The sequence below is a fragment of the Ictalurus furcatus genome, chromosome 19 (genome assembly GCF_023375685.1).
Source record: "Ictalurus furcatus strain D&B chromosome 19, Billie_1.0, whole genome shotgun sequence".
Taxonomy (NCBI): domain Eukaryota; kingdom Metazoa; phylum Chordata; class Actinopteri; order Siluriformes; family Ictaluridae; genus Ictalurus; species Ictalurus furcatus.
Window position 1 is genome coordinate 19,341,359 of NC_071273.1, and position 15,245 is coordinate 19,356,603.

Genomic DNA, 15,245 nt, shown 5'->3' on the forward strand with positions numbered 1-15,245 from the left:
GTCTGCATCGATTTCCTCAAGGTTTCCTGGATTCCTCCAACTTCACAAAAATGCAGGTAGGCGGATTAGCTATGATAAATTGCCCCTGGGTGTGAATGTGTGTGTGCATGGTGCTCTGTGATGGATTGGTGTCCCATCCAGGGTGTATTCCAACCTCACAGCCAGTGTTCCTGGAATAGGCTTTGGGATCCACAGCAACCCTGACCAGGATAAAGCTGTCACTAAAGATGAATAAATGAACAAAAACAACTACAGGAAATGACTCCATTTTGGCCACGCGATAAAGACTGGAAGATCAAATCCTGTTTGACTGGGATCTTCTAGAGTTTTCTTCATTAGCATGAGGACCATTTGTGGTAAAAATTGGACACAATTTGTGTCCATGAGATATTTAAGCTTGTGGCCTAGAAATATTAACTCCTGACCTCATTATATTCATTTGAGGCCACATTTTATTTAAAAAAAAAAAAAAAACTAAACAAAAAAAAAGCACCTCAGAACCTCTGTCATATTAAGCAGTTACATTTACATTCATATTGAGGTTCAGCATTTCAAACTGTAGAAGTGACACTCTTTTCGAAATAAAAGACAGCATCTGTTGATTCAGCAAACACTCTTCACAATGTGTGGACTCAACGAGCTAAATATATTCATCCCTGTGTGACCTGCAGAGATGTAGACAGCTGAGAGCAATGACCTAGTAATGACTGTAAACAAACAGTGTTTTTCTTTCACTCTGTGTGTCCCTCCTGCCCTCCGTGATGTTTAGTAATGCTCAGCAATGTCGAAATAAGAGTTGTGTCACGTTATTGACAATACTGCTGATCTCTACAGGTCTCGGGGTAAACATGGCACACACACTATTAATTCTCCTCTTACTGAGTGTGGCAGCTGCATTGTATGAACACTATACCTCTAATAAATTCAGAAATCTCCATTCCTGACTGTTTTAGACAGAGTTTAAGCTATACCACATTTATCATGATCAGAGTTCAACACTGGTTCAATCTCAGGGCACTGCGTGAAAAGTTTCCACAGGGGTTTATATATTCAGTCCAGGTTTTAGCCGCAGTATGTAGTCAGAATGGCCAGAGGCAAGACAATTCTGTCTGCTGTGATTTTATCACATGCAACACCAAAGCGAACTCAATGGGGGATCAAAAGGAAAAGCAGCAGGAAGATTTCCATGCTGAGTAAGTGGATCAGTTCCACAGTGCTAAAACATAAATAAAAGTCATTCAAATGCTGATGGCTAAAAATTCTTTAAGGTTTGATATTTTTCCAATCAGATATAGAAATCTTTTAGTGTTTTTTTTTCTTTCCAAATCGGATTCAACTCCGCTTGTGGCTACATATTATCAAAACCTAAAATCTTCAAAGGGTTCATTTTGAGGGTGAAGGCCTTTTATTTAGTACACTAAGGCCACAATTTTTGGGTTCCTGGTGAACAAAGCCACAACTGTAAAATGGGATGGGGCTAGAATGCATTATCAAGAGGTCTAAGTATAGACAGATTCCATCCATCCATTTTCTGTACTGCTTATCCTACTCAGGGTCGCGGGAAGCCTGGAGCCTATCCCAGGGGACTAAGGCAAGGGACACCAGGGTGCCAATCCATTGCAGGGCACAATCACATAAACATTCATACACTACAGACCATTTGGAAATGAGAATCAGCCTTCAACGCATGTCTTTGGACTGGGGGAGGAAACCTGAGTGTCCGGAGGAGAAATCTGAAGCCTGAGGAGAACATGCAACCTCCGCACACACTGGGCGGCGGCGATAATCGAACCTCAACCCTGGAGGTATGAGGCAAACGTGCTAACCACTAAGCCACCATGCCGCCTGCATAGAGAGATTGTTTTTCAGAAATAGCTCCTGTGGTGCAAGAGAAACATAAGAGGTTGAGTTTGAATATTGACAATGCCACAGCATATTCTCCTCACTGTTGATCAAAGTGACACTAGCCAATTCTGGGCATCTGTGAGCTCATGTATGTGGAAGAGGGCAGATAGCACTTTACACTGAGTGTGTTATGCTGCCCTGTGATGCAGCAAGAGCAGCAGTTACAGTTGGTTGGCTTCAAATGCCTTGGAAATGCTAACAAGCTTTCACCCTCACTGGTCGGTAGCTGGTGCATGATAGAAGAAAGCTGGCTGGTGGGTGGGAATTGACAGGTGATCAAATTGGAAAGAAAAGTTCCTGTAGAAATCTACAACCAATAACCAAGTAAATTTCTGTCTACTCGGTGCTAAGACCTAAAGTCCTCTAAAGTTACATTTTTTGTCTTCAAAGTTTGCAAAATGTCTTAAATAAAAGTTTTGCCATTTAATTAACACACTAAGGCCACAATTTTTGAGCTCATGGGAGGTAACCTGATAAAGGCAATTATAAAATGGGATGGGACTAGAATGAATTATTAAGAGTTCTATATATAGAAGTTCAGACCATTTTCACAGATAAATTTTCTTTCAGAAAAAAAAAAGTTCCTGTAGAAATCAACAACCATTAACCATCCATCAAACACTTAAGAAACCCTTAAGAAGTATAGGATGTAGTATTATGCTCTTAGGGGGGAAAAAGCTCCTCAGGTCCTCAACAGTTCTAGTCATCTCAAATGGTGCTTCTTGAAACCTTCTCATAAAGAGAAACTCTGTTGTAGACTTTCACACAGAACCTTTGAAGGTTTCCCAAAAGAATAAACCAAAGATCATAGTTTTATGCTGTCGATTTTTATATTGATTGTTTATTAGTATATGAGCTTCTATTTGCAAGCATGAGGCACATTTATTAGCCACAACTGAGTTCTTTATTCCATTATGTTATGAATCCAGTCTGTTTAATTATTATTGAGAGAAGTAACCTACTGATGTGTCTAAGAAATGGGCTACAACGTTTCACTTCAAGTCAGGTAAATGGCATTTTGGCCTTGCATCTATACTAAACACCTCTTAGTCTCTGACTCAGCAAGGTTAATGTGGTGGATTCTAACAGTAAATTACAAAAAAAAAAAATGGAGTCCCTGTGTTTAATACAGCACATCTGTGATACAGTCATGTGAGAAAAAAATAAGTACACCCCATGGAAATTGTTGGCTTTTTTGACATATTTGGACAAGCATACAAGCATTGTTCAAGTATATCAACTTTATTAATAGGCACTGTTTCAAAGAGGATGAAATGTTTGCTTATCCAAATATGTCAAAAAAAAAGCCAACAATTTCCATGGGGTGCACCTATTTTATCACATGACTGTACATGTGTGTCGGCCTGGGAAAACCCTTCACATGGTCAAATTCTGACAGAAATGTTTACGTAGTCCGGAAAACTCCACACTTTTCTATGCGATGTGAACTGAAACCTGTTGCTCTTTTGCATGAAGTATGAAGTCCAGGCATTCTAAAGTCACTGAAAAAGGAATAAAATTACATTTAAATATTTCATTCTGTGGCGCAGGAGCATTGCTGACATTGCGACAGTTGGTATATGATTACAAACTGAATTGATTAGAATTTTGTCCTCATAGAGTACTGTGCAAAAATCACATGCTGAGAAACGCTGTAAAGCAAAGACGCCTTCAAATAATAATAAAATTAAACATTTCTACATTTAAAAAATATTATAAAGCGCAGTAAACAGTAATAAACGTAATAAAAACAGTAATAAAAACAATGTCAATATTTGGTGTGACAACAGAGGTTTGTTTGTTTTTTTTTAATCTCAATTACAGTATTTGTTTTGTCTGGAAAATGGACTGTTATGTAATATATTGCTTTCTTAACTGACATACAAACATTTTTTTCTGTAACTCTGTAATTTAATTTGTTGTTGCAAAAGTAAGGTTGGGAAATCTAACATGTTTTGTACTGACTCAAAAATGCAGAAGCCATAAAATAAACATCTATAACAAAATTTGTGTTAAAGAAAATATGATGCTGAAGACTTTTACACAGTACTGTATCTATCCAACAAACTGATCAAATCATGGCATCCACTGTGTGAGGAAATCATACTTAGCAATCAAAGTTTTGCATTTTTGTACAAGTATGTTTAATAAACTGGCTTCTTCCGCAACATGAGGATTGTAGAAAGAAGCCAAAGCAAGATTAAAAGGTACATAAACCCATTCCCCTGTCTTTTCTGGTGAAATGGCTTCTTAAATATGAGGTGTCAAAATATATTATAAAACAATTTCAGTCAATTCTTTTAGTCATTTTTAAAAAAATCTTTTGATAAACTGAGTGCCAGAATGCAGGCACAGCAACATCTGATGGGTTTTCCCAGACTGCTACATACTGTACACTCAGAATGGTTGTGAAACAATGTGCACATCGAACAAAAATTCAACAACAGAGTGCAGCGTTCAACATTTAAGCTGCAATCATTCTGATCATCCATTATTATCTAAACATCTCTCATTTCTTCAGTTTGTGTGTCCAGAAGTCAAATTGAGATGATCATAGAGAAAGAAAAGGCAAAGTGCCATACCTTTCCCTCTTTAGGACAAGAGCTCCGTCCAGCAGCACCATATCAGCGCCATTATTACAACCATTCCTATGAAGGGTATGGAGAGAACAGGGGACTCAGATGGAGGACAGGAGTTCTGAGAGGGGAAAACACAAAAGATCGAAGGGACAGATGAGGGGAGGAAGAGGGGATGGAGGAGGTGGTGAGAGGGAGAAAAAAATGAGGTGAGAGACGGCATGCATGATATAAAACATAAAAAAAAATCCATCATGAACAGGAGGGTTTACAATACATACAAAATGTGTATATATAAAATGTGTCCATAGACAGAGAATGAGGAGGAGATGGATTAAACCAGATAGATAGATAGATAGATAGATAGATAGATAGACAGACAAATAGATAGATAGATGGATAGATAGATAGACAGACAGACAGATAGAGAGATAGACACACAGAGACAGACAGACAGACAGACAGATAGATAGACAGATAGATAGATAGATAGATAGATAGATAGACACAGAGAAATAGACAGGCAGGCAGACAGACAGACAGACAGACAGAGGGATACACAGACAGACAGATAGAGGGATACACAGACAGACAGAGATAGATAGATAGATAGATAGATAGATAGATAGATAGATAGGTAAGATTATAAGAAAACATTAAATTAGTTCAGAATTTGATATAGTGCAGCGTGTGTGGTGATTGCAGGGTGTATGGTCACACATTGGTTAGAAAGCAACAAAAGGAAGCGATGGCAGACCACATGAAAGGGAGAACAGAAAAAAAAAACACTGCTATTAGAACATGCCAATGATGGTTAAATTACAAGACGAAGACCTCACACTCATCCCATCAATTATCTAGGGTCAAAAGCCGTTTAAAGATCTTTGTCCACACTGTATAATTAGTACATGCTAGCAGAGGAACCCTGAGAGCATCACAGTGTAAGCAGCCTAAAAATGATAACACAAGCACCATGGGCGGTAAGTGAGTGATGTGAGACAAAGTACTCAAACTGGACGGACAAAATATCTTTCACGGGATTAAATACAGAATTTGAAATTCAGTAATCTGGAATCTGATCCGATTTAAAGAATCTGGGTGCCCATTATTTTAGTGCACATTGGTACACAAGCATTAGTATTGCTCAGGAAAGCTAGTTGTCAGAATTGTTTTAAGTTTGTAATAAGAGTTAAGATGAGTTACAATAAATTTGATATAATAAATTTGAGCTATCGGTTTATTCGACTATTAGACCACACACATCGGGACAAATTGATACAGAAGAAAAAAGAAGAAAGCCCTGGGCTTCCGCTTGTATATTTGAGTGCAAATGTTAGTACACCCTAAAGACAAAAAGCAAAGGACAAAGAAATCATGTTTCACAGTCAAATAGGGTATGTTAAGATTTTAATAGTGAAACTCGTGACTAAATGCAGGATTAAAAAGGAAAATTAAATTAGCGACTAGATTAAGACACAAGCATTAGTATTTGATTTATGGCTTTGTAAGTATTTACTGAGGACATCATTATACTGTTAAAACACACACAAGTGGACGAGTTGAGACAGAAAACATAAAGCCCATGATCAATGTGTGTGAAAAGGTGACCAGCTGATCAAGCTGAGACACACACGTTTGACCAATGATGACGTGATCTGAACAACATGGACGTTGGGAGACAGAGTCTTCACTGATGACTGTAATCGCAAGCATTGAATATTGCACTGCAGAGTGTTTCATTATTCAGAAGTATAAATTGAAAATTTTATCCTAAGCAAGCAAAACTTAAGATCACTAAATTAACTACATCTAAACTAGGGTGTGAATCACCATTCACCAGGTTTCAAACACTTACCTGGGCCTTCCTTCCTGCCAGCCTATCAAGCTCCGCCCTACAGCGCTGTAGCTCCGCCTCTAGCTCAGCCCTTTCCTTCTGACTGCTCTCATAAAGTCCTTGCAGCTCGAGAAGTTCTCCTTTTAACCCCTCACACTGAGAAAGACAGTGGGTGGGTGTTAAACATTCAGAGTACTTTCAAGAAGCCAAAGGGGGTGCAAACTTTTGCACTCACTAGTATTTTGGTGGATGTATCATACCTCTCTCTGGACCTTGCATGCTCTCTCCTCAGCCTGTTTTAGCTGGTCTTGTAGAGTGATTACCTCAGAAAGCTCCTCAATCCTCTTCTCAGGATTCACAGCTTTGTTCTCGCTCGAGTTCTTCTGGAGACACGAGTTCACCTGATGAGTCATCTGTTCCGTCTGTAATATGTTCATGTAGACTTCGGCCTTCGCTGCCTGCTCCTCGTCCACTTTCTTACCGTCCTGCTCTTCTCTAAGAGCAGAGAAAAAGAGGCCGTGGAGCAGCTGTGCTAGACACTTACAGAGTGTGGTAACTAGTGGTGCTTAATACATCAAAGCTTAGTTTTTTTAACCAACACAGAACTCCATCCATCCATCCATCCATTTTCCACACCGCTTATCCTACACAGGGTCAAGGTGGAGCCTGGAGCCTATCCCAGGGAACTCGGGGCATGAGGTGGGGGACGCCCGGGATGGTGTGTCAACCCATCACAGGGCACAATCTCAAACACATTCACACAATTTGGAAATGCTAATCATTCTACAACGCATGTCTTTGGACTGGGGGAGGAAAGCGACGTGCCCAGAGGAAGCCCTCAAGACACAGCGAGAACATGCCATCTCCACACACAGAGGGCGGAGGTGGGATTTGAACCCCAAACCCCAGGGGTGCGAGGCAAATGTGCTAACTAAGCCACCATGCCCCGTCCCTAACGCACAACTCAATTCAAGTGTTTTAGCTTCCTAGTGAAGATGGACAAACTGAAGAAAAGTAAGCCAAACTTCAAAATTATGATCTGTGTGTGTGTGTGTGTGTAGACGGAGATGTTAGAAGGAGCAATAGATCCTATCCTGCACATCAAAATTACATCCTACAACATGTTATTTTCATGCTGTTTAATTAAAAATTAACAAACCGTATCAATGTTCATATCTCATATTAGGGAAATTTTAAAAAAGAAGAAAGAAAGAAGGATCAAATCCCTAGAATCTACTAGGCCTGAACACTTTTTCACAGCATTCAGAGCAGCTGGGTGGCCCATCCTGGGTAGGGATAATAACAAAATGGTTATTCAGTCACATGACCTAAGCCTCAAAGCCACCATCCTAAACATTCCTGAACTCCTGCACTCTGAATAGTGTTACTGCTGAACCAGAGCAATAAATCAGCCATTCTCAAGGATATTTCTGCAACAGATCTCACAAAGGCATGGGCTTCAACCAGGGGTGGAAAGTAAAGAACTACATCTACTCTGATTACAATCCATAAGTACATGGTTCACTGTAATAGTACTTTTTGAGTATAATAAAGTCTTATTTGTCTTTTCACTTTTACTTGAGTTTAAAAAAAAGAATATTCAACTATGTTACATTTATTTTTTTATCACTGCCTATTTAAAAAACTAATAACACAAATTCGAGACCCAGTCAAAATAAATCTGACATTTCCTACCAAAAGTTTACACTTCATGCACCAAATGCTCAGTCAGCAGCAATGTCTGAGACAGTGGAGGCAGCTTAATTTCTCAGGTATCTTCAGTTTTAAATGCTTCAGGTAAACAATGACAAATAATGATCTTCAAATTAAAAGCTGTGGAGATATCGGCATTTCACAGTTCAACATGCAGAAACATGTACAGGTAAGCCATTAGCTAGCTGAGTGAGCTCGACTAGCTAGAGTTTTCAGTACGAAACTCATTTACATTATGTCTATTTAATGTTCAATATTAAACATAAGAAAAGTAAAGTGCTTCTACAACCTATATGTAACGGTCTGGATAATGTGTAAGGGGCATCTTTGCTAGATAGCTAACTATGTAGCTAAAAACATGTATTAATTAACATGAGCTAGCTAACAAACAGAAATACAACAGTATTTGGCTAGTTATCTGGCCAGCTAGCATTACTTTTCTTAAATAGTCGAGACGATGTTCAATTCAGCATAGAATAGCATAGCTTACTTGGATAGTTAACATAATAACAGAATAGAAAATGTAGAATAAAATAGTTTAGGTTTAGTTGTGTCAGTTGTAGATGTGTAAAATGTAATTGGTAAATGGTAAATTGTGCATTTATATAGCGCTTTTATCCAAAGCACTTTACACTGGTTCTCATTCACCCATTCACACACACACACCAATGGTAGCAGAGCTGCCATGCAAGGCGTTAACTTGCCATCGGGAGCAACTTGGAGTTCAGTGTCTTGCCCAAGGACACTTCGGCATGTGGAGTCATGTGGGCCAGGAATCGAACCCCCAACCCTACGATTAGTGGACAACCCGCTCTACCACCTGATCCACAGCCGCAATTGGTGAAGTAATTACATAAGTAGTTTTTCACCAGATGACTTTTACTTACTTTACTTCTACTTGATCACTAATTTAACATTTAGCCAACAGAAGTATTATTACAGTAGCAGTACTTTTACTCAAGCCAGTCTTTTGCACTCTTTCCATCACTGGCTACAACTGAGTAGATCCAACAAACATTGTTATAGAGCACTGAAACTCCCAAAGCCAATAAATGTGTGTTTTTGGTTAGTTTGAAAGAGATAAATACTTACAAACACTTGAACAAAGTGGGAACTATAGGACTGAGGAAAATTCTGAGGAAAATGTCATGGAAATTTTCTTTTTCAAAGATGTTTTTTTTTTTTTCAGTGAAGAAAAAGAAACAATCACTTGAGAGTGATTATAGACAGTTCCTAAATTCTCACATTTCTCCATATGTATTACATCTAGGATGAGGGATGCTGTACAGCATTATATGTCTTCGTGGTAAGTGTTTTGACAGAACTGCATGAAGGAATTTGACTCCTTGTTGTCCCACACAGTGTGTTTGATTACAACTTCTTTCTTTTTGTTTTGGTTTTGTAACATGAGGCATTTCTGAGTGAAACCAACACAACTATTAGCAAACATCTCTTTGCATACATAGAGATATGGAAAGTAGAGCATAGTGTATCTTTAAGACCTATTTATTTTGTCATCCTGCTCCATCCTGCATCTATAGATATGTTAAACTTCACCACTAAAACTAGCTAGCTAGCTAACAACCTGGCAGTATAACTCCGAGAAGTTTAGGTCATGCTAAAAAAAGATTCATAATCTTCACTTGCCAGCTAGCTAACAGCATGGGCAGTGCGAGAGGATTTGAAATCAATAAATGTTGACAATCTTAATTAATAAAGCTGGCAAGCTAGCTAATAACCTGACAGTATTACTGACATGAATTTAAGTCTTATAAATGTTTGTAATTTTCATCACTAAAGCTAGCTAGCTAGCTAATAATCCGATAGTATTGCTGAAAGAATTAAGTCATAATAATAAATATCCATAATCTTCATTGTTAAAGGTAGCCTGCTAGTTTACATAAACTAAACTGACAGGAATTTTGATAAGATTTTTAATTATTTAAAAAAAAAAAAAAAAAAAAAAAGACTGCTAATGAGGATAAGTAGTAACATGCGCTAACTGTACAGGTTATTTTTATGAAAACCATTTTGAGTTCAGTTATAAAACAAAGAAGAGGTGTGTCTGAGTTTATATAAGACACATCCATCTGTAAATAATATATGCCCATCTGTCCCAATTAAAGACAAATCTATCTGTACCATTTGATGATTTACCACCAGTCTATCATCAGCAGACAAACCATACCCAGTAAAACAGCTTAACTGTTCCTCCTCAGTGTTCACTGGGGGATGAAGTTGAAGGTGAAATCCATCCATCCATCCATTTTCTGTACTTCTTATCCTAGGGTCATGGGGAGCCTGGAACCTATCCCAGAGGACTCGGGGTACGAAGCAGAGGACACCGTGGACAGGGTGCCAACCCATCACAGGGCACAATCACACACACACTCACACACCCATTCACACACTATGGACAATTTGGAGAAGCCAATCAGCCTACAGTTCATATTTTCGGACTGGGGTAGGAAACGGGAGTACCCAGGGAAATCCCCCAAAGCACGGGGAGAACATGCAAACTCCATGCACACAGGGCAGAGGTGGAAATCAAACCCCCAACTCGGGAGAGGTGGAAATCAAACCCCAAACCAAATGTGCTCACCATTAAGCCAGGGAGGCGAAATATGACGATATTATCACTGGTAAATGTAATATAACATAATAATTTCCTCCCCACATGCATACATAGCATTTAGAGGACAAAGTCATGAAATAATACATTTAAGAAAAGACCAGGTTGACTTCAGGTTGGCTTTAATTGTTTCTTGGTCGACTGATCTCTGTGGTTGTTTGATTGACAGGCATCATGGCCACTCACCTGGCTCTCTGCTGTTCCAGCAGCTGCAGTTTCTCAGCAAGGTGCTGGTTGTCGTTTCTCAAAGTCTGACACTCATCCATCAAGGAGAGACATTTATCCTTCAGCTGACCAACCTCTCCTGTCCAATCACAAATCAGGGACAGAATAAATGCTTTCAGTAAAGTCTGAAAGGGATGAAAACAGAGTTGTAAATAATTTACATTATTATAGATGAATTGATAGTGAAAGACAAGTGAAATGTTTGTAACTAAAAGAAAAATGAATAAAAAATGATTTACAAAGGATCCTGAAAAGTGTATACCGTACACCACAGAACAGTATATTCCAGTGTAGTGTAGTATTGTACAGTGCAGTGCAGTATAGTATAGTATTCTAGAAATTATAGTAGTATTGTATAGTACAGTATAATATGACAGGATGGTGTGATGTAATGTGTATATTGTATTGTATGACAGGATGAATCCTTAAAATATGGTATAGTGTGGTACAATACAATATAGTATAAAATATCGTAGTATAGCACAGAATAGTATTGTATAGTAAAGAGTAGTATGATTGGATGCTATGGATCCTTTCTATAGGGTATAGGGTATATACTATATAGTAGGCCTGTAGAATAGTATAGTAAAGTGTAACTATGTACTGTGTTTGTGTAGTGTAGTAGAGTATAGTATAAAATAGTATGACAGGCTGGTATAGGTTCTAATGATGTATAGTGTGAAACAATAGTGTGATAGAATACAGTATAGACTATTTAGTATAGAATAGCATAAAATACTATAGCATTGTCTAGTACAGTATAGCATAGCTTAGCTTAGCTTATCATAGTATGGAATAGTATAGTATGGTTTGGTGTAGTATGGTGTAGTTTACCATTGAATATCATACCATACTATAGTATAGTATATTGCTCCTTATCACTATTATCAAATACAAATTGAAGGAATCTCTAGGAGGAACAATGCTCCAGTACAATTCCATGCCAAGCTGTTCTGGTGGCTTGTGGTGGTTCAGCACCCTACTAACACAATTTATGTTGGCTTTATATATAATGTGTCTCCCATCTGTATGAGTGCAAACATCCTGAATTAAAAGACTAACACAGAACAGCAGCTTGTTGTTGTTGCTTGGCAAACCAGCTAGTTCTTGTTTACATATCCGCCACAATGCCGCACCAGCACTTCCTCCTCCATCAAATCTAGTAGGGACAGTTTTTGTCCATCTTTATGTGCTGCCAGTATGATGTGTGTGTTATGCTTGAGTGTGGTCCAAAGAGCATCAGAAGGTCATGCAGAAAACCAGAGATTAGCTCAACCATTTTATCATGCTCTTTCTCCATCTGAGCCAAGATCAGATAAGAATGAATGATTTAGGTCATGTGACCACTGCAGTAGTGTTTAATTCAGTATGCTCCTCCAGGCTGTGTGCAGAACTGAAAGGCATGCTGTTTACAGTTTCCAGCTTAATATAGATGAGCTGAAGCCACTAAGCAGGCTGAGGGAAAGCAGAGGGCATCAACGTTTCTGCAAACTCTGAAAGTAACGCTTCACCAGAGGCCCTCTCTCCTTACGACATTAAAACATGCCATATGTGTTTCAGAGTTTGCACGAGCATTATAAACATCGGCCAAATAGTATACAAATGTACTGCAGGTCTACGGAAATGCTTGCTGTTTAAAGCGTCTTAACAAAAAGGCTATTGTCAGGAAAAGCAGGTGATCTAATATATTTTCCATCAATGAACTAGTTTGTATGACATTAAAAGAGCACTAAGGAGGCATAAAATAGCTTTTTCCTTCCACATAATAATGCAGTCAGTGTGTTGCTTTATACACATTTGTAGCATTTCTGTCAATTTGGCAAAAGCCAGATTTAAACAGAGTTTTCAACAGAAAGATTATGAGAATGGTGTCGTGACAAACCTTCTGTAAACCATATGTAATCTGCTGCATCATTACTGGTATAAAGAGTGTAAACACACTAACACACAGGCCAGCTGAGAGAGACAAGTGGATAAAGGGATTCTAGAGAAACAGTAGATGTGAGACCAACTCTCCCTCACAGAACAGTAATATTCCAAATGAAAGAGCAATACTTAATTATCATTATGGACAGACTGTGTTACTATAAATCCTTTCTCTTTATCTCATAAGTAATTAGATTCTTTTGAATGAACAGTACATTCTTAGAGTTTTGAGACATTTCCTTGTATTATGGATTTTGTTTAGATTATACACTCACCGTCCAATCAGCCAATCATGTGGTAGCAGCACAATGTATAAAATCATGCAGATACAGGTCAAGAGCTTCAGTTAATGTTCACATCAAACTATCTAGAATAGATTTTTAAAAAAATTGATCTCTGTGACTTTAACCGTGTGGTTGTTGGTGTCAGATGGGGTGGCTTGAGTATTTCAGAAACTGCTGATCTCCTGGGATTTTCACACACTCTAGAGTTTACACAGAATGGTGCGAAAAACATTGAGTGAGCAACAGTTCTGTGGGTGGAAACGCCTTGTTGATAAGAGAGGTCAGAGGAAAATGGCCAGATTTGTTTGAGCTGCCAGGAAGTTTGTCGTAACTCATATAAGCACTCTTTACAACCGTGGTGAGCAGAAAAGCATCTCAAAACACACAACATATCAAACCTTGAGGTGGATGATCTACATCAGCAGAAGACCACATCAGGTTCCCCTCCTGTCAGCCAAGAACAAAAATCTGAGGCTATCATGGGCACAGACTCACCCAAACTGTTGAAGAAAGCTGAAGACTGGAAAAGTTTTGTTTTGTTTTTTTTTTATCTTAAACTGTCCAGTTTGGGTTATTTATTTACTGAAGGTCTTGACTTGTATCTGCAGGATTTTATGCATTGCACTGCTGCCACATGATTGGCTGATAGTATAATTGCATGAATGTGCAGGTGTACAGGTGTTCCTAATACACTCTGTTTTCACCCAACTCCATCCCACGGACATGTAACTGTCCAAGCAGTCATTATGTCCACAAAAAATTCTGAATCTTAACTTTAAATATGAACTCTCCTCTTACTTATGTATCTCTCAGACTCTGTTCCTTCCTCCTTATCTATCTCACTATACAGTAATTTGAGTTTAATAATGATTTATAAGCTCATGGTAGACAGTCTAGAGCGATCATTTCCACAACAGAGAGTTTGACTCCAAATTACAGCCTTTCTAATGAAATGATGAATGAAATGATGATGATGTGAGATGCAATATTAAAATAAAGAGGACAATTTCTCATCAGTTAGGTCAAGAATAAAACTATATGAGATAAAATATATCAGTGATAAATAGTACAAGATGTACAGTATAGGCTTGTAGTAATGCTTTGCTTGTATTTCCTCATTTGTAAGTAGCTTTGGATAAAAGTGTCTGCTAAATGAATAAATGTAAATAAAAACGGAAGGGTTTTTTGATGAGACGCGCTTCAGACTGTTTTTTTTGTTTGTTTGTTTGTTTGTTTGTTTTTATTTTAATCTTTTAAATGTTATATATATATATATATATATATATATATATATATATATATATATATATATATATATATATATATTTTGGTTTGTACCTGACCAGGCTTTTACTAAAACTAATGAATTTAGTTGATTCAAAACTAGTAGCCTCATTTAAACCATTGCAGTCCTGACCAGGCAGTTACTAAGGAGGAATGAATTAACTCTGTAAATGCATTGTTCACATTAATGAATGGAGTATTTATTTGTCCCTTTGTCCATCTCTTTGTAGTTACATCTGAGGTCTGAATACAGATGTGCAATGTGACTACGCTCCTATAACTCTGAATATGGCCCAAAATACATTAAATTCTCTCGCTATACATAAGAATTTACTACACATCCACTTGCCCACCCACTCACCCACACACACACTCACACACACACACACACACACACACACACACACACACACACACACACACCACTAACCTTTTATCTCTCCCCCGTTTATCATCAAGATTTACTGTATCGTTTACTATTAATTCCACTCTACAGCTATACTCTCCCCAGTGTGTTTTCAAGCACAGGGTGTATCTATAAAACCTCTAGCACTAACCAAATTTACATCCTGCCTCCAAAAATCTGAAACTAAAAACTGCTGTAAAGTTTCACCACACAGTGGAAGCTGAGATGCATCTGGCCAAATCATCCTGTTTTAAATCTCTTAAATCAAACCCATCATAAATTTATAATGAGAATTTTAGCTCAACATGGCAGAGGGCAGTACAATGAGACAGTAAGTGTGGTTTCTCCCTAACAGTGAGGAAGCAAAAAAGATCAAATACTAGAAGTACACATGAAAGAATAATAGATTGCAAAAACTTTTAGAAATGCAGCTTTAAGGTCATCTGATTTCTGATTTTCT

General features: G+C 38.1%; 1 protein-coding gene across 6 annotated transcripts in view; it reads right to left on the reverse strand.

Annotated features, from left to right (window-relative positions):
- LOC128622952 (coiled-coil domain-containing protein 136) overlaps positions 1-15,245 on the reverse strand; it is a 48,948-nt gene that overhangs the window by 2,494 nt on the left and 31,209 nt on the right. For all 6 annotated transcript variants that reach the window (XM_053649722.1, XM_053649720.1, XM_053649721.1 and 3 more), the window contains 4 exons: positions 10,847-10,964; positions 6,576-6,810; positions 6,337-6,471; positions 4,488-4,602 (listed from right to left, as the gene is read on the reverse strand). In XM_053649722.1, the coding sequence (XP_053505697.1) occupies positions 4,498-4,602; positions 6,337-6,471; positions 6,576-6,810; positions 10,847-10,964 (593 nt within the window). In that variant the 3' untranslated portion in view covers positions 4,488-4,497. The remainder of the gene's footprint in view (positions 1-4,487; positions 4,603-6,336; positions 6,472-6,575; positions 6,811-10,846; positions 10,965-15,245) is intronic.